This window comes from Macrobrachium rosenbergii, chromosome 15 (genome assembly GCF_040412425.1).
Source record: "Macrobrachium rosenbergii isolate ZJJX-2024 chromosome 15, ASM4041242v1, whole genome shotgun sequence".
NCBI classification, from domain to species: domain Eukaryota; kingdom Metazoa; phylum Arthropoda; class Malacostraca; order Decapoda; family Palaemonidae; genus Macrobrachium; species Macrobrachium rosenbergii.
This window is the reverse complement of record NC_089755.1, coordinates 51,946,762-51,968,456: the sequence shown is the minus strand read 5'-3', so window position 1 is coordinate 51,968,456 and position 21,695 is coordinate 51,946,762. Positions and strand designations below refer to the sequence as shown.

At 37.4% G+C, this 21,695-nt stretch overlaps 1 protein-coding gene across 17 annotated transcripts in view; it reads right to left on the bottom strand.

Annotated features, from left to right (window-relative positions):
- Positions 1-21,695, bottom strand: part of HUWE1 (HECT, UBA and WWE domain containing E3 ubiquitin protein ligase 1) — a 173,256-nt gene that overhangs the window by 40,007 nt on the left and 111,554 nt on the right. For 9 of the 17 annotated variants that reach the window (XM_067117774.1, XM_067117772.1, XM_067117782.1 and 6 more), the window contains 28 exons: positions 19,270-19,360; positions 18,969-19,102; positions 18,254-18,335; positions 17,215-17,381; positions 16,687-16,822; positions 15,760-16,014; positions 15,374-15,493; positions 14,905-15,056; positions 14,483-14,747; positions 14,266-14,367; positions 13,423-14,031; positions 13,030-13,299; positions 12,673-12,767; positions 11,962-12,307; positions 11,289-11,732; positions 10,745-10,972; positions 9,389-9,665; positions 8,301-8,542; positions 7,674-8,099; positions 7,202-7,409; positions 6,510-6,661; positions 6,131-6,259; positions 5,517-5,885; positions 5,211-5,378; positions 4,582-4,985; positions 3,759-3,999; positions 3,367-3,544; positions 54-412 (listed from right to left, as the gene is read on the bottom strand). In XM_067117774.1, coding sequence (XP_066973875.1) covers positions 54-412; positions 3,367-3,544; positions 3,759-3,999; positions 4,582-4,985; positions 5,211-5,378; positions 5,517-5,885; positions 6,131-6,259; positions 6,510-6,661; positions 7,202-7,409; positions 7,674-8,099; positions 8,301-8,542; positions 9,389-9,665; positions 10,745-10,972; positions 11,289-11,732; positions 11,962-12,307; positions 12,673-12,767; positions 13,030-13,299; positions 13,423-14,031; positions 14,266-14,367; positions 14,483-14,747; positions 14,905-15,056; positions 15,374-15,493; positions 15,760-16,014; positions 16,687-16,822; positions 17,215-17,381; positions 18,254-18,335; positions 18,969-19,102; positions 19,270-19,314 — 6,603 coding nt within the window. In that variant the 5' untranslated portion in view covers positions 19,315-19,360. Of the gene's footprint in view, positions 1-53; positions 413-3,366; positions 3,545-3,758; positions 4,000-4,581; positions 4,986-5,210; positions 5,379-5,516; positions 5,886-6,130; positions 6,260-6,509; positions 6,662-7,201; positions 7,410-7,673; positions 8,100-8,300; positions 8,543-9,388; positions 9,666-10,744; positions 10,973-11,288; positions 11,733-11,961; positions 12,308-12,672; positions 12,768-13,029; positions 13,300-13,422; positions 14,032-14,265; positions 14,368-14,482; positions 14,766-14,904; positions 15,057-15,373; positions 15,494-15,759; positions 16,015-16,686; positions 16,823-17,214; positions 17,382-18,253; positions 18,336-18,968; positions 19,103-19,269; positions 19,361-21,695 lie in introns of all 17 variants that reach the window. The other 8 variants (XM_067117767.1, XM_067117783.1, XM_067117781.1 and 5 more) reach the window with 1 other exon arrangement.

The following is a 21,695-nucleotide window of genomic DNA, read 5'->3' as shown; positions in this document are numbered from 1 at the left end:
AAGGAGTCATATCATAATCAAGTTACTAAAGTATTTGTACAGTGGATTCTCACCTGTTCATCTGTCTCCTGAACAATCATGTCATTAGCAGATGACGACCGAGAAAGATGAATCTGGCGGCGAGCACCAACAGTAGAAGATGCCGCTCTTTCTTCTGTTGGCGTAGTTGTGGCATTCACCATAGCAGCAACTAATGAACACTGATTTACTCCAGCTGGAGCAGGTGATTCGCTATCATCACTCAGAGTTGTGAGGGCTTCTAACAGATCATGAATTAGTTGCTGAGGTTCACTACCGAGTGTCATCCCAGCGCTGGTAGTGCTACCACCGCTCCCAGAGGTACTAGAGCCCCCAGCTGCAGCAGCTCCAACACTCTTTCCACCAATACTTTTCATCAAGATACTGTCTTCACCTGTGGAACGTAAAGGGAGAACAAATTTTTAAATGTTTTTCCCTGCAACCCATCCTTACCACTATATTCTATATTTAGGGGTTTCAAATACTCCCATAAAATGCAATTATCCAAACGATAGTTACAGTACTGTACAGTACACTTCTGCACAAGCACCACCTTGAGGCTTCAGTCATCAAATCCCAATGGCATCACCTTTTCACTGAATCTAAATGATAAACATGTGACTAAAGGGCTAGGAAGAGAAATTTGTGCAGACACTCCTCTACATACACAAGGGAGAAATAACATATGTAAATTCAGGTCTACATAGCTACAGAAAATGCAAAATCAAATTCTTAAAAGTTGGTAAGGAAATATAAAAAAAATAAATATTGCAAGAGTGCAGTGTAGCCTCAATAGTGTTGGAAGAAAATAACTCAAGCTTCATAACCTAGGAATAAAACATGGAGAACCTCCAACCTAAACATTCTTACATGAAATACTCAATTTCAATCACATACAATTACCTAAATCATAATACTAAAAATATTCTTTTCAAGCAGATTACCTATATAAATTTAAAATAACATCTACTGAAAACTAAGCTAAGTTGCTTTGGCCCAAACCATTATAGAGTAATTGCAATTTCGTTTAAAAATCCTGCAGTCAAAGAATGTAAATTCATTTATTCTACAAACCATTAGTCATTAATATCCTTGCTCCATAAGGAACAGACCCGGTCACATCTACTTCAAACCTTGAAAGAAAGTTGTACTGCACGAGGCTTCTGTCAAGCCCCACTTTTCCTAGAGGCAGAGAGCAAACTTTTTCAGTTATTATACCGTGCTTCTCATATTTTCATTTAATCTTTTTCACTTTACAGTGTAGTGCTAATACCGTTTGTGGTTTTAGCTCCTTTTACCTTTTGGTCAGTGACTTACATCGCCAGTGTCCAAAATGAGAGTTATTTTTTTATTCTTAATTTCTGTCTCAGGCATGCATTGCTGACTTTTTAGTTTCAAACTGCTCAGTACTGGTTAACTTTTCATTTTCATTGTACAACTGCTCAAGGAATATCATAGTCATTCATCTGTAGGGTAGGGGTACCTACGTCCTGCATGACCACCTTGGACTAGGACCCACACTTACAGTGCCCAGTGAGATGTTCAACCTAGACTGTTCTTTGGGGAACTGGGTCACTGCCTTCAGGAGGCCATTAAGGAGTTTTTTTTAGTCACCCTTGACCCAAAGCCAAGGAAGGTATTGTTGGGTTACCTGGTGTTCCTTCTAACAAGAGGTGACTATGTTTAGCAAAGCAACAGAGTTTTCTCCATAAACCTGGATCCTGACCAGAGAGATAGCAATTTACAAGTTTCATGAGTTGTAGGACCAACCAACAGAACCTAATAAAGGTAGTACCATTAGTTCCAACAGATCTAAAACTCCTGATGTTGTAAGGTGCCTTAAAAAGGGGCTTTGGCACCTACTTGTTGGTCTCCTGCAAAAGCAATATGGCTCAGTCGAGTCGTAGGATGGTAAATGTCTTAGAACTAAGGGAAGTCTTATGCCTCCTGGCATCCATGACTGTTTTGTCAGGCTGTTATATTGGGGTCATGGCCAACACCACCACCTCCTTCACTGAAAATCATTTCTTGTTAGTGATTGAGACTTTTGCTTGGGCAGCAATGCAAAAAGTCACATCATGCTTCACTTCATCTCTGAGTTTGCAACATCTTAGCAGATGCTCTAAGCAGGGCTAACCAGATCCTGCCTTTACAGCAGCCTCTCTCTCATTCCGGATTGCTCTTGCCTCCCCTAAACCTGTTGACAAGATCAATGTTCTTTCAAGAGAAGTCTCAAATTGGCTCTTTCAATTTGCTTAAGAGTCTGTGGCCAAGCCTCAGTCCTTAGTAAAAGCAGTTCATTCTTAGATGCAATTACTTCCTGCACTTCAATCTTCTCCTGAAGCTTCTCTTATGCCCTGTGAGAACCTAGTGTTGTCCTCCAGCATACACAATCTTTCCTGGCTTCTCCTTGTCGATTCCTTTATTAGTCACCAGAACTGTCCTGTTAATAAGAAGCTTATTAAAAGGTCAAGGCCCACTGAGTTCAAGAGCTCTCCTCCTGGCTTGTAAATATAAACTGTAGCTTTCTGCTATTAGAGTAAGCAGCTGGTAATGCCAGAATATTTTTGCAACACTTTCTGTGCAATGTGACCCATAATCCTTATATGTTCATTTGCTGTCATGAGAAGCCATGTACTTACCAGTTAGGACTCCTGGTTACATCCTCATTCTCTTCAAGATCTCATCACACAATTATGGTACACATGGAGGCTGCTGCTTCTTGTAGTACTTGCCTCATGTGCTTGGTGAGTATTATCACGGGTGATTTATTCTATTTCAAATACAAAAGAATTGGACTTTTACATCTCAGTCTACTCTTCTCTCCAGAGGCTCATTTGCTTTGTTAACCTTTCTAAATTGTCATTTACGGAATTTATGATTAACAAGATATTAAGAATGAACAATACCGTCAAGTTTTTTTACAAAAACCATCAGCCAAACCCCTCAGTGCACTCCTTCATTTTTCACTCACTTTCAGAGAGGTTAGCACAGGAATGATGCTTCCCCTTGCAGAAGAGTGAGGCCTGACTCAAGGCACATAAAGCAGAATTTTTCTTCTTTCAAGATTTATCTCGATGGTGTGACTGCATCCATTTCACATGGATTAAATCCAAGGCTATTTATGATTAATAGCTTTGTAGAGCATACATCTAAGAATCAAGATAATGTAACTTTTGGCTAAAGAAATACACATATTACATACTAAGATATAGCATACAGAAACAAAATGAAAATTAACTTCAACAATGAATTATTTGACAAGTCATGGCAACACTCCCCCACACAACAAAATCTCCTTTTTGTGCCATTAATTAAGTACAAAATATATCACATCGAAACTCTTACTGTTGGCTGACATAAGATTCCTCTTCAGAGTCATGTTTAGATCTATTCGGAGACATTGCTGGGTTATTTCTGTAAATAGCTGTGGGTCTCGACACGCAGCCGGAGCAAGGAGACGGAGTAGATAATGAAGTTCTTTAGCCCCAGACATAGTATTATTGCTGGCTGATGACCTTATTACCTATTAGGATATAAAACTGTCTTAGAAAATACAAACATACTTCAATTTTGTACTTACTGCAGTGACATTTTCAACTTTTACAGAATATTAGATGGTGAACAAACACACTAGCACTACCATACCATTAGAAGTTCACCATTTGTAATTCTAAAAATTACATCTTATATTTCCCACCAAAAGTTGCCAACATATTTTAGCTAAATTACAACTGTACCTTTTCCATTGTGTATCGTAGAGTAGTGGGTTCTTCCAGGATGTGTCTCATGAGAAGGGCAGCAAGACTATGAAAACCCCAAAAGCCCGATGATTCTGTTAAGGAGAGGAGTGTACGAACACCACCTAAGCTGGCAAACAGACATGCCTGCTCCCAAACTCTAGTTACTCTCAAACAAAGACGCATTAGAGCATGTAGAGTATCTGGATCGACACCAAGCTTCATAAAGCCAACACAAGCCCTGTTGGAAAAAGAAAAATCACTCATATAATATTTCTCTGCTTCAAGTCTTCCATTACATTAGAGGACATGGGCTGTATATTTATTGTATTGTACTTGCTTTAGGCAAACAAGACTATTTGCAAAAGGTCCTTTAAAAGTTCATGTTACAAATTGCAAAACTAAAGTTTTCCAAAACATAAAAGCAGTATTAACACATTTGGTATATTCCTTTTCTTGTTCTTAACTGGCAGCAATAGTTTCATGGAAAAAAAAATATACATTCCATTATGTTATGCAAGAAAACTGACAATCTTTAACATGAAATTCAGCTTTACATGTTGCCATCTCAGTACAGGTGCAAGAACTATTTACCTACATCAAAATGAAAATATAATTTATAATAAGAAAGGATAGATCAACGATAATTGCAAGATATACAGTAACTAAATTTCAGTTAAATTTCAGTAAGTAAAAAGAAAAAAAGTTACACAAGGCAGATAATTACATAAACCTATCCCTCCATTTTCCTACAACTACGTAAACTCTGTGAAACCACAGCATACTGAAAAACCATTTAAATGCCAAAGAATTAATTGATTACCTGATTATGGCCTCATGATGTGTCCTGTTAAGGCCATCAATAGGTGCTATTTCAGCTGCATCAACTTCTGCAGAAGCTGCTGTAGTGGTGTCCTCTGCCTCTTCACATTCCATCTTCTCTTCCCCTGTTGCAACAGTAACAGCTGCCTCTTGTACATCTACAGCTGTTGCAGCAGCAGTGTCCAAGGCAACCTCTTCTGACAGTGAATCTTCATGGCTTGGCTTCTCGCCATCTTCTGTTCCACTGGCATCAATTTTTGTGCTTCCTGTTTGACCTCCGTCCTCCGTCGTTGGTGTTGGCTCATCCTTAGGCATAACACTGGGTAATTTCTTCTTCTCTTCTGCAATCACCTTTTCCTTGATGGTAATCATGATGGGACGGCGGTTTCCGGACTCTTCATTGACCTACAATAAATGCTAACTTTTAAATACAAAGTTCAAAAAAACATTCTGCAATTCAAAATGGGAATTACAGATAGAGCTTAGTTAAATTAACAACAACTAAACTAAACAACTCTAAAGCTCTGCAGCATTTTCAATCATGAAAAAAAATATTCAGTACAATGAACTAATTGCAGGACAACTTCCCAACCTATGAAAAATAAAACGAATTGGCGCTTATGTTATTACCTGCACCATGGAGTGGAACTGAATGGTGTACTTCCTCCTTCCATTAATTATACGAATACTAGCCTCACCAGCCCAGTATGCATCATCAATACTCTTGTTGTTGCTTGGTGAATATGCACACCACTTCAATGTACTCATATCAAACCATTTCCATACATGATTACAGATCTGTTTGGGAAGAACAGGAAGTTTAGTCAAACAAAAAAATATTAAATTTGAAAAAATATAAACAGATGCTAAACCCAAATTACAGCTTTTAGTCTGCTTTAGCTGAAAATCTTCATCTGTGCTACAGACAACTCTTACCTTGCTAACTTCACTTCTTCGTTGAGTTGCTACAGCTAGCTTCTCATACAAGTCCAGCAAGAGCAAACCTGGCGACAACCATTTGGGCGTTCCTGTGCCCTCTAAATCGTCTTTGTCCTTCTCTTTATCTTTGGCTTGTGAGGATCCAGATGAAGGTGGTGGTGCCAGAGGGGGAATTGGGATCAGTGATGGGGTTGTTGATGGCGCAGCTGAAGCACCACCTGAAGCACCAGTGGCAGATGCTGGAGCAGAAGTTGGTAGTGGGGGAGGATTAGCAGCCATGACAGCATGAGTTATAATGAACAATTCTGTCAGTGTATCAACCAGTCCAGCTTGTTCCATGGCCCCAGCACAGCCTCTCTTCATTTCCTAGAGAAGAGATTCACAAAGGATACAGATGAAGAACAGTGTAAGCAAAAGTAATGCTATTATCTGGAAAAGTACTAAAAAAAATGTTAAACATTCACTTCAGGATAAATTAAACTATATTATTATTAAAATCTACGAGTATACTAGTCATTGCACAATCAAATTTGAATTAAAAAGGTACCACAGAGTAAACAGGCACTGCATAACCACCTTGCTACCTACTACTGTAATAAAAAAACACCAACCTCAAAAAGTAAAGTGACAAGATGTAACCGAACAGCAAATTTAGAGGCAAGGACGGAGGTACAGAGTTGTTCTACAGTTTCTGGCGATGCGAGTGAAGAAGCCAGCAACTGATTCGCTTGGCTACTAATCTGGAAGAAAATGTATTTAAACGAACAATTGAGAGAAATTCCTGAAATATAAACAATCTTCATTTCTGTAGTAGTAATAAGGCCAGACTTGAGAACTTCAAATACATAATTTGTATGATTATTTTACAAATACATAATTTGTATGATTATTTTATATCTCAAATACACAATTTGTATGATTATTTTATATCTCATTCTCATAAACTTAAATATGTCAGACAAAAAGAAATTAGACTCGTAATGGCCTTACTTCATTAATCAAGGTGGTGAGCATACTCTGACGCCATTCACTTCCATTTCTTGTTGCACAGGTGGTTAGTAACTCGCACACTTTGTAAACCATCTGGGGTTGCACATCCAACTGGCTTAAGCATCCTTCTAATACACATTCACTAAACTTATCTGTAAGGTAAGAAAGTAAATCAGAAACTGAGTGAATCTTAGTGTCCATCAAAGGTGAGAATTATATGTCAGTTATTATGATTATCTGTCAGTCTGACCATACTAATAATAACCAGAATAATTATAACTACTCTATAAAACCTTTAGAATCCTTTAACCAATTTCAACACCTCTACTGAAACTTAATTAAACAAATGACAGTGACGTCTACCATACTTAACAGTTAGCACTAACTAACTGATATATAAAAATAAATTTCGCAGATATAACTATGAAATCAAAGTTTTGGAGCACAGGTCAGTAACCTCTGGCCTGTGAGGAATTTCAGTCCGGCCAACCAACTTAACACCTAGACACTAATCATCTAACAGGTTTTACTTAGCTGAAGGTGTTAAGCGATCCTTATAGTAGATATGATATCAAGGCCCCCTCTGAGACACTGCATAGCTGTCTGGCCCACTCTCTCCAGAAGGTTGCCAACCCATTTTAGAGCTTTTCACTAACATATAGTCAAGCTAACATTAATACTCATCAACTTACCGAGAGTACTTTTGCTTAACGGCTCATCATCCATTTCTTTTGGTGGGAAAGGTGGAGGCTTAGGAGCAGCGCCAGGAGGTTGTTGGGATGTGCTACTACCGTTTCGAGGATCTGATGAACCTGTCAACTGAACATCCTCACCTAAAGACATGGCAATTGCTTGAAGCATTTGGTCTTCCTCAGTTAATTCCATATCACCACCACTTACCTAATGAGAAAAAATTGTAAACGTACAAAACTGCAAAATCAAATTAAACAAGCACTCTTGCAATATCTTTCAAATAAGAAACAGTAGTTACAATAAACTGGGGAGTAGTGAGTACAGTAGTATGAATTTTTTAAACAGAAAAAGAGAGAGATTTATCCTATGGTCATTGCAAAAACACAACCAGTGAGCAGTATTTGTAACAATTATCAAATAGTACGGGCTCACTAGTATACAAAAGGAAAAAATGTAAACATCCCAACTTACACCACCAACTTGATCCATAGGATTCATCAACAAATATTCTGTTGCTTGCTGCAGTGTGTTTGTTTGTGTGATAGCTTCCATGCACCTATCACGGCCGAATCCCATGTCCATCAGTGCCTGGAGATGCTGGGGATTGACATCTGGCTCTGCTGGTGGAGGCTGGCTAACAGGATCTGCAGCTGCCAAAGATGCAACTGCACTAGCAGCAGAGGTAGGCCCCGCAGTAGCATTTGTGGTAGTAGTAGTAGTTAACGTAGAGCTGCCACTAGTAGCTTCCTTTTCTTTAGCAAGTCTTTCTTGGATGATGGCTTCACTCTTGATAACATTACACAGTATGACAAGGACAGACTCAGATATCCTTACCCCATATGATTTTAGTGGTGTCTTCTTTTTATTCCACAATTTCATCACAGCTTCAAATGCAACCTGTCAAGGGTATGGATTATGGTTAATTAAAAGCCATACTAAAGGGAACCATATACAAGAGAAACAGGACCAGTTTACAAATTACGCTACACAAAATCTCTCGCAGAGTTGAGTAAAGAGAAGCCAGCCAAAATACAAAAAACCTCTTTTATCACTATGTCATCTGGACTTAAAAAAATAAGAGTAAACATTTTCCATTACCTTCTGAATATGAATAAGGAACTTTAGTGGACTGAATGGCTGATATCCAGGCTGGGAAGACTTGGCAGGTAAGGCATGGGGCGAGTCCAGCATGGTGCGAGGGTTTACCAGCCGTTCCAGTAAAACCAACCAGGTGTCTAAGAATTCTCCAGTACCCTCTGGTAACTCTTCAGGATCTGACCCTTCTTGATCAGGCGATGTGCCACCAGCACTAATTGCCCACTCAAAAGTATTGAAGAAAGCTGAAATACATGACATGTTGTTATTCCCATATAGCTGACAAATGACATTTCAGAAAGACAATTGCCTAGAATATCCTATATACTGTAATCTTAATTGAAAGCAAGTCTCTTTCTGCATGCATACATAAAACTGACTATCCTCCACTTTCAAGGGGTATCTGCATATTTACTTGTATAAAACAAATACCAAAAATAAATTACTTTGTCAGGAATATAAAACAAAACATTTTAATATGTGAAAATCTGACTTTTATACCCCCCTTATTTTCAGAGTAACATCTTATTTACCCACAATGCACACTCAACATTCTACACATTAAATCCACTGCAAAAGCTTCATAATAAAAGATATGATAATATCACCATAATTACAATTTATTTTTTACATAGAAATTCAAAATAAGATGTCATAACTGAATACCAAATTAAATACTCTCATAACTGCATTTATATTCCCTTAGTCTTTTGGGCAGAGATTATTTAATTCTGCAACAATAGCTTTTATATACCATGATACATTAACCTGTATGGATTAACATTTTTACCCTGGCAAAGACCATAGGACCGAGATGAATAGTTGCAATTTCAAACTCGTATGTGTATTTGAGCACGTCTTGACATTTACATTAAAAATATCATGGAGTATGATAACATAAATATCTCTTAGCAAGTGCTAATCTTTCAAATACGACAGCAATTTTTTTGGCATTGTGTATATACCAACTATCAGCCCACATATTCTAGGTAGTACCTTCCAGTATGTCACCTGACTGAGAAGTTTTGGGGTTTTCCTTTTCTGGAGCTAAATGACAAATGTACCAGGACATTATCCTTTCCATAGCTTACCATTAAGGCCCTGTGATGATACAAAGTACTGAATCATCAGGTGATACGGCATCTTCTTATCATCAAACAGCATTGGATTAGTGAACCTGACAGAGCAGATCAGAAAAGTCAAACGGAACTTTGGCAAAGGGGAGGCAGGAGGGGGACTCCAAGAAAGTCCTGCATGCAGAAGATTGGCCAGAGCAGAGGCAACAGCTCTCGCTGCAGTAGATGGTGGTGTAAGAGATGGTGCCACTTGCTGACCTCTTCTTTGCCGCAAGGGAGAGCCCACACACAGCTAAGAGGAAATATAAGAAATCATAGCTATAGAAATGACATCCTGAACCATTTTCTTTGATGTTAAATGAAAATATTCAAATTATGCCTATTCAGTACAAATTATGAAACTACCAACTCAAACTTAGTGAAATTTTCTTTTTTTCTTTAATGTTACATGGCAAACATTGCACACTGGAATATTAAGCATTTTGTAAACCTTGAAAAAATACTCAAAACATTGCACATTTCAATGCAGCTATCTTTATTTTTATGCTGGTTATACGAGAATTAGGAAGTTAGTCTCCACAGGATATAAACTCTCCAAAATAAAACAATGGTATTTTACAACTGATGAAACAAAAGCCAATAATAATTATGGGCCAAAGATGAAAAAAAATTAGCTAAACTACATCTAAAGTCCCTTAGACCTTACCATGTTTGCTCCTGCTATCATAACTACTGGCTTTATAGCAACAGAACGGTTAATTTTTCCCAAATCTACTGGTACCATTCATGCTAAAAGTCAGTATGATAGCTAGCCATTTTTCTATTAGACTGCTTTAACAAGAGAAATGGTCAATTATAAAAGACCCATGATCTTTTCCTACAATTACCATGACAGAATAGCCTAATGTGCTTTCATATTGACACATTCATGCTCTAAACTGACCTGTGCCCTGATAATGTATTAGGAAACAAATGCTCCTTTTAACATTCCTAAGGGCATTAAACCTTTTGTAAATGAAAAGCATATCATGAGCAGACATTTACTTCCTCCATAAACTAGTCTTGCAAAACCATTTTTGTATACACATCAGTCTTGTACCCTAAATGAAATATTACTTTGTAACTGTACGAAACCAACCGTGACAAAACTGATTTTCTAAATTAGTCTGATGTAGACCCTACAACCATCCTATTTCAACAGTCTCATTAATAGTAAACAATTTCAAGAACCTGCTGATCCCATCTTTGTAGAATAATAGATAAATAATCTTCATGCCTGAAATTTTTTGTCCTAATGGTTTTGATGTATCAACTTCAACACTCTCAAATTATACTCCTTCAGTTCAGATTCATAATCTCAATCACACATACCTTAACAAGCAAGGCAAAAAGTTCAGCTAAAGCCTTTCCCAATCGTGAAGCTGATGACAGCAGGGGCTTTATCAACTTCATCTGGTGTTGTGTTGCTGCCGACTGTTGACGAGTTGGGCTTTCAGCAGAGGTACCCTCCCCAAGGGGAGTACCGTTATCAGATATGCCTCTGTTATTACTTTCTGTAACTTCCATGGCAACAGCTTCATTTCGACTGCCTTCTTCACCCTAAAAGCAATGCACTCTCAATACGTATAATAGAGTAAAACTGACAAGAATGAACCCTACTGTCAAATAGGATGAGAAAAAAAGCAATGATAAATAGCAAGTGACTAATTATTTATACTTGGCAAAAAATAGAACTAATCATTATCATGGTTTTACTGCCACTACAGGACATCATGTCCTTAAATATTATAAAATTAAGAAAAAATAAATGCCAAGTACCAAACAATTATGATTGAAAACCACACAGGCTTTTGTTACCTACAAATACTCTACTCTGAACTCAAAATATTAACTAAAACGACACAGACTTTCTTACCTTTAAGTCAGGAGGAAGTAATTTTTCTGTATCTTCTTTTCCAAATAAACAGCCAGCTGGTAATCCATCATCAGAACATAATGCCAGGAGTACTGTAGATTCCCACACCAGTGAAGTATATAACTTTGTTAAACCAGCTAACACTCTCAATCCTAAATCTGTTCCCCACTGATTGATGGATACCTGTCTAATCTCTGTTTGCCCAGTCCTACATACATGAACAAGCATCATTATGTATGCATGGACAGCACTCAATGTATGAAGCAGTGGTGTAGCTTGTGGGAAGGCTGTTGCTTCCCCAGGAGTTGGAGCAGATGCTAGTTCACGAAGCAGCACTGAGCCTCCAGGTGCTGGTAGTGGTTCATGAAGAGGTGCTAGGGCTTCTAACTTTTCATTTAGACATTGCAGCCCCCGTTGAAGAACTCCACACTCGTGCGCAAGGTTCTGTAATGGATCAAGTAACAGCGCAATTATCACATAAATTCAAATGAATAATCAATGCTCCAAGATTAAGTAAACCCTTCAAATTTACAAAAATTTTCAGAAATTTAAGACTATCATGAAAGCAAGAATCCATGACAAATTTTCTTATGCACAGCAAGAATCCATGACAAATTTTCTTATGCACAAACTGACAACATAAAATCAACCAAATGTCTATATTAATACCTACCAAAATAGATTTACATACAGATGCTACAGACTGACATGCCTGTGACACTGGGAAATCAATTGGTAAATTGGGCAACCCAAGAATACCCAACAGTGGAACCAAACCCTTCTGAAACACAAATTCTTTACAATGGTCGTCGGTAGAATTGTTAGAGAGGATGGCATCGACAAATTTCATAACATTTAAAACATAATCCACAAGAGGGACAGGTCTTTTCTCTCCTGTAGTTGTGTCTGTGGGTGGCACATCTTCCCGCTGCCCACTAGATACCGAAGGACCGGCAACACCAGATTCTCTTTCTTCCTCCTCCTCCTCCTCTTCATCACTTGAATTATCATTGTGAGTTCTGCAAGCAGAATGCAACTATAAATTATATTGAAGATAAAAAAATGCATATCTTTCAGATAAAGACAAAAAACGCATATCTTTTAGATAAAGACACTACTATATGGAATAAGATTCACCACTACACATGGAAATCTGAAACTTAAACATTTATGTACTTTCAATTTTAAAAACATAATGATGATGACTTATTAAAAGAGTTTAACCAGACCACAAAACTGAAAAATACATTACAACAAATAATACCAAGAACAAAGAAAATTATAGGAAAACCTGTAAACTCAACTCATCCTTAAATGAGCGACAAAACCAGACTATTACAGATCTACTGTGTAAGAAAAATAAAAAGCAGAAAATTAATCTAACCTCATGACAGGTGCTGGGGATGCTTCATGTTTTGGCGGAGTCTTCCAGCATATGTAGTGAGTATCACTTCCCAACAGACACACTTCCTCTAGGAGCTGAAATGATTTCCATGTTTATTTTAAACACCTCATTTGTAGGACTAAAAAAGTATTTAAAAATACTGTATTGTAAATACAGTATGAAGGACCCCTCAAACATGTCATCTGGAAGCTGACATAATATACAAATAGCAAAATACAAATCTTTATCTTATAATTACTGGAAAATTAAATTTTCCTGCTAGAGAAAAATTTACTGTACTGTACATCAAATATTTTAAATTATAACCAAACATTTTCAAATTAATATCATATCTACCTTCACAATGGCTTTCATTGCCTGAGCTTTAAGACTTGGCTGGTGGCGCATTAACTCATCCATTGCATTTCCCAAGTTGGATGCCGTATCTCCCATTGGATCAGATGATCTCCGTCTTCTCATAGCGGGTAAATAATCAGGTGACAGAAGGACCTTGAAAAGTCTTTCGAAGGGTTTACAAGCTACAAATGCAGCTAGACCACGAGAATTAAGGCATAAAGCACTGAATACATTTGGTAGGGAACCTAATACTTCTCTTGTAGCAGGTACCTGTAAAGGAATCATCTTTGTATTTTTACATGTTTCAATTACCTGAGTGCAGACCCAAGTCAACACCCCATGTGTAATTTCAAATGACATATGAAATACAGAAGACACCATGTTCATACTCACATCTTTGACTAGCAATGCGTGTAACACAACATCTGTGAGACCATTATCTTGAAGGGAGGACAAGAGTGATGGTTCCCCAAACACGTATACAGTAACAACATCAGTTGCAAGCAAAAACAGAGAAGCCCCATAATACTCAGCATTACTTATGATATGTTTCAAGGAAGCCGGTAGACTTCCTTCCATTAAGTGTCTCATACTTTCACTGAAACCAGGTTCTTGGATAGCTTTTTTCAAAAAGTTCAACATTGATTTCACTAGGGCTGCTCTCTGGGGCAAGCATGATAAACCTGTCTTTGCTTCACTATAATCTGGTCGAGAACTAGCTGTTATATCTGCTGCAGCTGAAGTGCTGGGTCTTATGTTTTCAACTTCACTTGTTTGAAAAGATGTCCCAGCAGCACCAGTATATGATTCAGTTGTGTCCATTGGAGACGGAGTGGCTGTGTCCCCAACCTCTGCACTTTCTGTTGTTACAGATGCTTCTCTCTCTGCAGCTGCTGCTGCTTGAGTACTTTCTGTAGCTGCAGAGGCAGAATCATTTTCTGCAAGAGGTGCTGGCAGAGTAATGACGAAAGGTTGTTCTTTTCGGCATTCGTCTACTTCCACCTAATTTAAAAAAAAAAATACATTTCTATTAAATTTTTAACAAAACTTTACTGTATATATGCATAGCTAAATTGTAAATATTTTCACGTGTAGTAAAAAGGATAATTTGTGTTCTATACATAAACTCATGATCAAAACACTTATATATACTGTACAGGATTAAGTGTGAGAACTTACATAATGTATATGAAAATTTAAACTCAGAAAAAAGTCCAAACAAATCTATTATCATACCTCTAATCTTCTAATGAAGGCTGTTAGCCCCCCATGAGTCTGGAAGGCATGCATATCCAAATTGGTTATGAGATCGATAACACGGACAGCCCTAGTCACAAACTGAAATGAAAAAATAAAAAATGATTAACCACTTCACAAACCCCACTCCATCTTTAAAAATAATTCAAAACTAACATATTAAAGAAAATGTACACAATGTAAAATCCTCACTCACAGTTATGTGATCCGGCTCCGTTCCCTTCCAGTTTACTACAGATATGAGGGACTCCATCATGCCACAAGATACAAGTGCTTCACCACCAGCCTCATAACTTGCTAGATGATAAAGGAATGAAAACAGGGCTGTGGCAAGTGGGGCAGGAAAGGGATTGGGAACCGGTGGGTTGGTGGCTGTTAACGAAGAGATGCAAGACCTAACCAAAACTGGCAAGAATCCATGGTAAGAGGAGGCACCTGTTACATCAATTATAGTATTCAACCTGAAAGTATTGAGGAAACTAATATCAGTGAATGGCAACCTTGCCATTTGCTCATACAGATATACATACTTTCATTTAAACAAAATTGGTACAACAATATTGGGGCAAACTACTGTCTGCATGATTTCTAAAAGCACACAACTCAACAAAAACTCACTTAGGGAAACTGGGCATACGATCCAGATGAATAATTGAAGTCAAAGTACGTAATGTGGCAGCCTTAATTTCAGTAAGTTTTGGATCATTAATTTCCAAAACCTCCACAAATTCATCCAGAAGCCCAGAATATAACACTGTATTAGCATTGTCCTGAAATAGTTCAACATTTTATAGGACATCATGGTAAAAATTACTATGTACTGTATAGTACCTTAACAAGATCAGATTTCACATATATCACACAGTTCACATCAAGACTACTTTAATGTAATCACAAAGTATGAACCAAGTCAAATTTGCGCAGTGATTGTCATCATTCTAGTTTCCAGAGTTTATGCAACAAAATATCTCTACAAGTAATCATAACCTATACTGAATACAAACAATGACAGATCTAAACCAATACTTTTTCCCACAAACTGTTAAGATTTAAAAATGCACCAAAATTATGGTAATTTAACACAAACCTGCAATGCATTGCAATACACTAAAACAGACAATGCTTGTAGTCTCGCTTGGACACACTGCAAACGAGTTTCAAATGAACCAAAACTATGAGCTAATCTTATGTGGGTAAACAGGATCATCTGAAAAGAAAATTGAGACCTCGTCAACAAAACTGTTACATGGAGCTGTGTTGGGCATGCTGTCAGCAATACCTTTACCTCCTACCAATATTGCATGTCGAAATAACACATTAGGTGTGTGTCAGTGTCTTGCACATCAACAACCAGACAAGTGATCGTTAAGAAATAAAAACAAAAGTAGCTCTATACCAACATATACAATATGCTACAGGAAATTTTCTACTGGAAAAAAAAAAATCTTGAAAAAAATATACTGTACTCCTCACCTGTTTCTCCATAGGCACTTTGTAGACCTGTAAAAGCTCCTCCATGACTTGCGCTGGGGACTTTGATATATTCTGCATGTTATCAATGTGAATAGTGATGATAGAATTACTACTGCGAGCCCCACTACTGCTGCTTCCACTTGGAGAGTCACCAGTTTGTTGCTGTGGTTGCTGCTGCGATGTTTGCTGCTGTGACTGTTGTTGGTGTTCACCATAGAACTCATAATGTAGGGTGGTGGCATTCTCAGGAAAGGACTGAAACCCAGTGAAACAATAAATATGAGGCATGAATAATTTTGAGATAAAACTCCAAAGTTATAAAAATTCATCAATAAAGAATACAAAATAAATTTTACAAGTCATAAAAATGAGATAAAAAAAAAAAAGGTCCCAACTCTAGTCTTAAGTAGAAGGTGGCCAAGGAACCAAACCAACTGCCTGTTGAGATATTATTATAACAACAGAGAAGAACCACCTATCTAGGTGTAACTATATGATATGTCATTTTCCTCTCGAGAGATAATGCTTTTTCTTTGCTTACATACACTAAATAGTATGGCATTTTTACTATCCATTTCTTTTCTTTCCTTTAGGGCTACACTTGCACTTAGAACTCCCTGTTCACAGCACAAATTCTGACTGCAATGATTGTGTGTATACATTATATAAATAGACAAAGATACCATAACAGTTGATGTTGTGGATTAATAATATGAATTCTTTATGGGAAACTGCTAGAATATTAAATGAGATTCTGTAACTGGAAGGTAGAAAATGTCAAATAAGCCAAGCAACCCCAGGGCTGCTGATCTCAATGAAGGATGTGGAGTTTGTAGTTATGTCATACATGAATTTCAACTGTCTCTTAAAATAAAACCTCATCAATAGGTATGTGTCTACAAATATACAAAACCTGCATCAACTCACAGACAAGGGAAGGTCCTGACAACATTGGGCTAAACCAAAGCCATTGTCCTTGCCTCCCCAGGGCTCAGCCAAATTTATGAGACGCATTAAAAGGGCTTGGCGAGGGGCTACAGCAAGACGGGTGATGAAATTAGACCTTGAAAATAAAGTGAATAACACAGCATTAAAAAAGGAAGAATAAATGACCAACCGACAAACAACTTTATCAAATGCCAATAAAAATGGTGCCTTTAATGGTACAATGCATAACCAATGAATATTTTATAATATTTTAGCAAAAATATCTACAATAATAAAAGCCAAGTCTTTACTTTCAATGAATAGACAATTAGGACATTTTTCACTTCTCCCTACATTTATTCTGTGTCTAGCATTAACATCAGCTAAACAAACTAATTCCCTTTACACTTCTGAACCTCCGAACAAAATGGTTTCACACTATGTTTGCCCAACTAATAGAAGAGATAAAAATTTTAAAAACTTTGATCTGCTGTGACACATTTAAATTTACGTATTAAAAAAACTCACCTTTTACTGAACATGTAAAGAAGATTAAGTACTGCTAAGACAATAGTCATAGACGTTGATGACAGCAAGGTAATAAGGTGTTCCACTGAGGAATAAAGGTGTCGTGAGAAGGAGTGTTCCACTAATAAAGTTGTAAAGTGTAGTACCCATACCACCAACTCCTGAACCTGTCAAGGAAAAGTAAGATATATTTATTCTTCATTATCAAATTCCTTGATTGGATATACCCAATTATGACTGTCAATCAAATTTACAGTTCACTGAAAACTAAATGATTGTTACAATATGTATATTTATCTCTCTCTCTCTCTCACAGGAACCTAACATTTTCTTTAACATTTTCTTTAAACTTTCCCTGACATATATGTAAAATCTTTAGTCTCAAATTTTACCCCTTTGTCTCAAGAGTCACGTTTGTTACCGGCCCACTTTTTAAAGGAACCTAAATCCTTTATTTGATTTTACCTAATCTTTTACTGCCAGACGGTACACTTACAGCACTTTACAGGATCGATCACTTATGAATAGGTTTTTGCAAAAAGTTTGCTGCATTACTTCAGGTTATTTGCTTCACCATTGGTATAATTTTAAAGGTTGTTCTCTATCCTACAGAAGTACTTAAAACATCTTTGGATGAGCTCTATGCAAAGCTAACAACACAATGCAAGCAGCTAAACATATATATAAAAATCATCAGTGCCAATAGCCAACTAACTAGTATATATATATGCTGGCAATTTTTCCAATGCACACCATCAAGTAGGACAGCAGATTGTGTACAGTAAACATGTCTAGCTTGCACTGGTTAACAAGGACAGAAAATATGAAGTCTCTCCCCCTGCCTGAAAACTATCCCAAATTTTAAATTTTCATAAAATTTATTATTTGGATACTTACCTACTATTAAAGACAGCTTATGTCTCCTCATCTATTGGCGTGGAGATATAAGCCCTAACAGTATCTAAGATTCATCCCAAATAAAGTTTTAACAGAAAAATGCTTATCGAGCATAAAGTACTACATGCTATACAGTACTTACATGACTGTTTTCAGGTAGGTCACAAGGTAGGACCCATTTGTCTTCATCTTTTTCAGCTGCTTCCTCTAATATAGTGTCAAATCTGGAATTAAAATGGGATTAAATGCAATTACCAAAAGCCAACAGATAGAAAGCATAGCAACGAGATGACATCTTGACAAATCTAAAGAAACTCTTCCAAATCTAGAGAAACTACTGAATACATTGCGTTTTTTTAAGACTTAATTTAGGTGCCTGAAACGCATGAAAAAATAAAGACTTTTTCAGAGACAAAAATCCAGACCAATCCTGAGAATTAATTCAGACGACTGAGAAATGTGGTAAAAAAATTTTAAATTCAACACACAAACAACTAGAAGTCCTCACAAGCTTTTATTGTGACATCTAAACCATCAGACCACTTAAGGACTGGGTCAAAAATAGGCAAGTATATTATTTGAAAGCTTGTGCCTTCTCTCATAGGGGCATAACGCTTGCAGTTTGCCTTGTGGCAGTACTGTAAGTACTTCAAGTTCTCTGAACTTCAATTTTCACCTATGGTATAAGTAAAAACCCTTCAAAAAGATTTGACTCTGGTGTCTCTGCTAATTAAGCTGTAAAAATGTAGCCTTGCTGAAACCTTAAATCAGAAACTAATTTGAAGATTAAAATCAGTGAACCACAAAGCCAAACAAAACTGTCAAGCTTGAAAAAAGATATTAGCTGATAATCATACCTGTCTAGTACATCAATCCAGTGATAAAGTTCACATTTTCCATAATTCCAGGATTCCACACTCCGGAGGACTGGCAACAATTCCTCATTGCTACATTTTTGCAGTTTCTCTATAAGCCAGCCGCAGTCCCCCGGCTGAAAAATTATTTAGTTGAATTAATAACACATCAAACTCTCATTTTAAACAGAAAATTCCAACATATGTTTTAAACGATCAGAAACAAATTTATATCTGAACTAGAGCCAAAACAAAAACTATCCTGGTTACAGATAGTTTATCATAAAAACTAGCTGCTACTTACAACTTCTGAGCTGCTTTTCTTTAATTTGGAACGGTCAACCTTCATCTTGGCACAAGTGCCAAATCATGGGTTTTATCCACTGCTCATCCGCCTGAAAAAGAAAAAAAAAGTATGAAGTTGGTTAAGGTACAAATTTTCTATAGACTGAAGAAAAAACTAGGCTCTCTGAGAACATTCCACAAACAATACAGCTTTAAATTACGTCATAAAGCAACTTTTGAGTTTTTATGGAAACTTAATTTTTCAATGTCTCGGAGAATTACAATGAACCTATCACCAGTACTGTATTGCTGCATTTACTAAATACATGTAAACATGTGACTTATAACGTCATTCAAGACTTGAAAACGTTAATGGTAATAAGATAAATGAAACCTTGGTTCAGGTATCCATTTTAGCTTCCCTAGTTCAAATGCTCATTTTATCTTCACTGCAGACTTCGAGTATAAGAAAGAGGAGACAACCCTGATGAACAATATCTGCACCCATGTAAAACCCATTTTTTTTTTTGTCTGATGCCGACAAAAAAAAGTTGACCTTACGATCTACTACAAGCTTTGGAAGACTGCAAAGTACTTCACGAGGAACAGCCCCATTGCTAGCAATGACCCCATGAAGAGGTAAAGGAGTGCTCTACCAAATATCGTGCCCTGAGAATGGATGCTGCCATTCGTACACTGGTGTGACTATGATTCGACTCTCCAAAGAGGATCACTGCTCACCTACATGAAAGGGCTTTATACCAGCATTACACAAGGGAACACGGCAGTGCCCCCAAAAATCCAGCAGATCGCAAGGAGCACAAAAATCCTGTATGGTGATTATGAAAATCGCTGCCTCCGATATATAAAGGCCCTCACCATCCTCTGATGGAAACTGTTGCCGAATGTGACACAGGAGACCCTTCTTCCTACCATCATCAGGAGAACAGCAAGGCGTGGCCCTGGGTAACACATCAACTGCCTGCTACTTCAGGCAGCGTGCCCTATGACCAGAAGCCCCAGGACCTGGCGCCAGCCAATCAGCACCTACATCGGTCAGCTAGACTCTCAGAGGAGTCATTCCGCTCCCAGCCAATCAAAACTTGGCAAAAATTTCTGTAACCCCACTTGTGGGTTTAAATATGGCATAGTTGTACCCATGGCTTCACTCGCCTTTTGAAATAATGGTAGAAAGCTCTACCAAACCAACAAGGACTAAATGACCTTCAGATAGCAGCTGTATAATTTACCTGCTGTTACAAAGAATATCATTTGAGGGACTGAGAACTGCAATACTGTACAAACTCAACAGCATCCAGATGGCCATTCTGTTCAATGATGCTTGTTCGAGAGAGGGTCTCCTTCCAAAAAAAAAAAAAAAAAAAGTATACCTTAGTTTTACCAGACCACTGAGCTGATAACAGGGTCTCTTTCCAAAATAATATAATAATAATGATAGATAATATAAATAATAATAAATAATAATAATACAGTAATAATAATAATAATAATAATAATATTATTTTGCCCCAGTGTGAAATTCTACTGCGTAGTACTGATGAAACATGAAGATGAATAAACTCTGAATAACACTGCAGATATCAAGGATAGCAGTTATCTGCACATAAAAATAGCATGAAAATCATAACTTTTTTAAACTGTAACAGAATAGGTACATCTAAGTACAGGCAGCCCCAGTTATCAGTGGGGGTTCCATTCCGACAGTGTGATGATATGCGAAAACTGCTGATTTTTGGTTATCATCAGCGCCAATATGTGATTATCGGCGGCATTAAGTGGAGAGCGGCGCACATCGGCACCGAAAATCACCAATTTTCGTAGCTAGACAAGCGTCGAAAAACTGGATCACCAATAACCGAGGATTGCCTGTACTCGAAAACAGTTTTACAGGAAAAATCATGAGTGAAAATAAACCTGCCAAAACTGTTTGGTTTGTTTTATGATAATTTAGTTTTCTTATAGACTGTTCTTTTTGCACTTATGAACTGCTACTGTTACTCAATTCCACAAAATCAATTGTGATAGCTCTAGCAATGCTGATTACCAAAATTTCTATAACTCCCATATTATCCAAGTTTTTAAACTTCCGAATGCCTACGCTTTTGCAAGGGTTTGGGTGCTTGCAATGCTCTTCTTTCAACTTCCACTGTTGCTCAGACTTCCTAGATTATGGTCCTGGAGTTTGTATGACTGGGCTCGACTTCAGTGGTACTCAAAGTTATTTATGAGACCTTCGTTTCCAAACCTAGATGAAGGGAATTGCTGAACCACTTCTCATTACTGTACTTACAAATGGTTTAAGGACATTAGACCCTCCTGTTTCTGATGAATCAAGGCTTAAGGCAAGCAATAAGCTAACTGTAGGCAAAGCCCAGGGGAATGCAAGAGGCCCCTAGATAAGGGAGGATGTAGCATTGTAGGTTA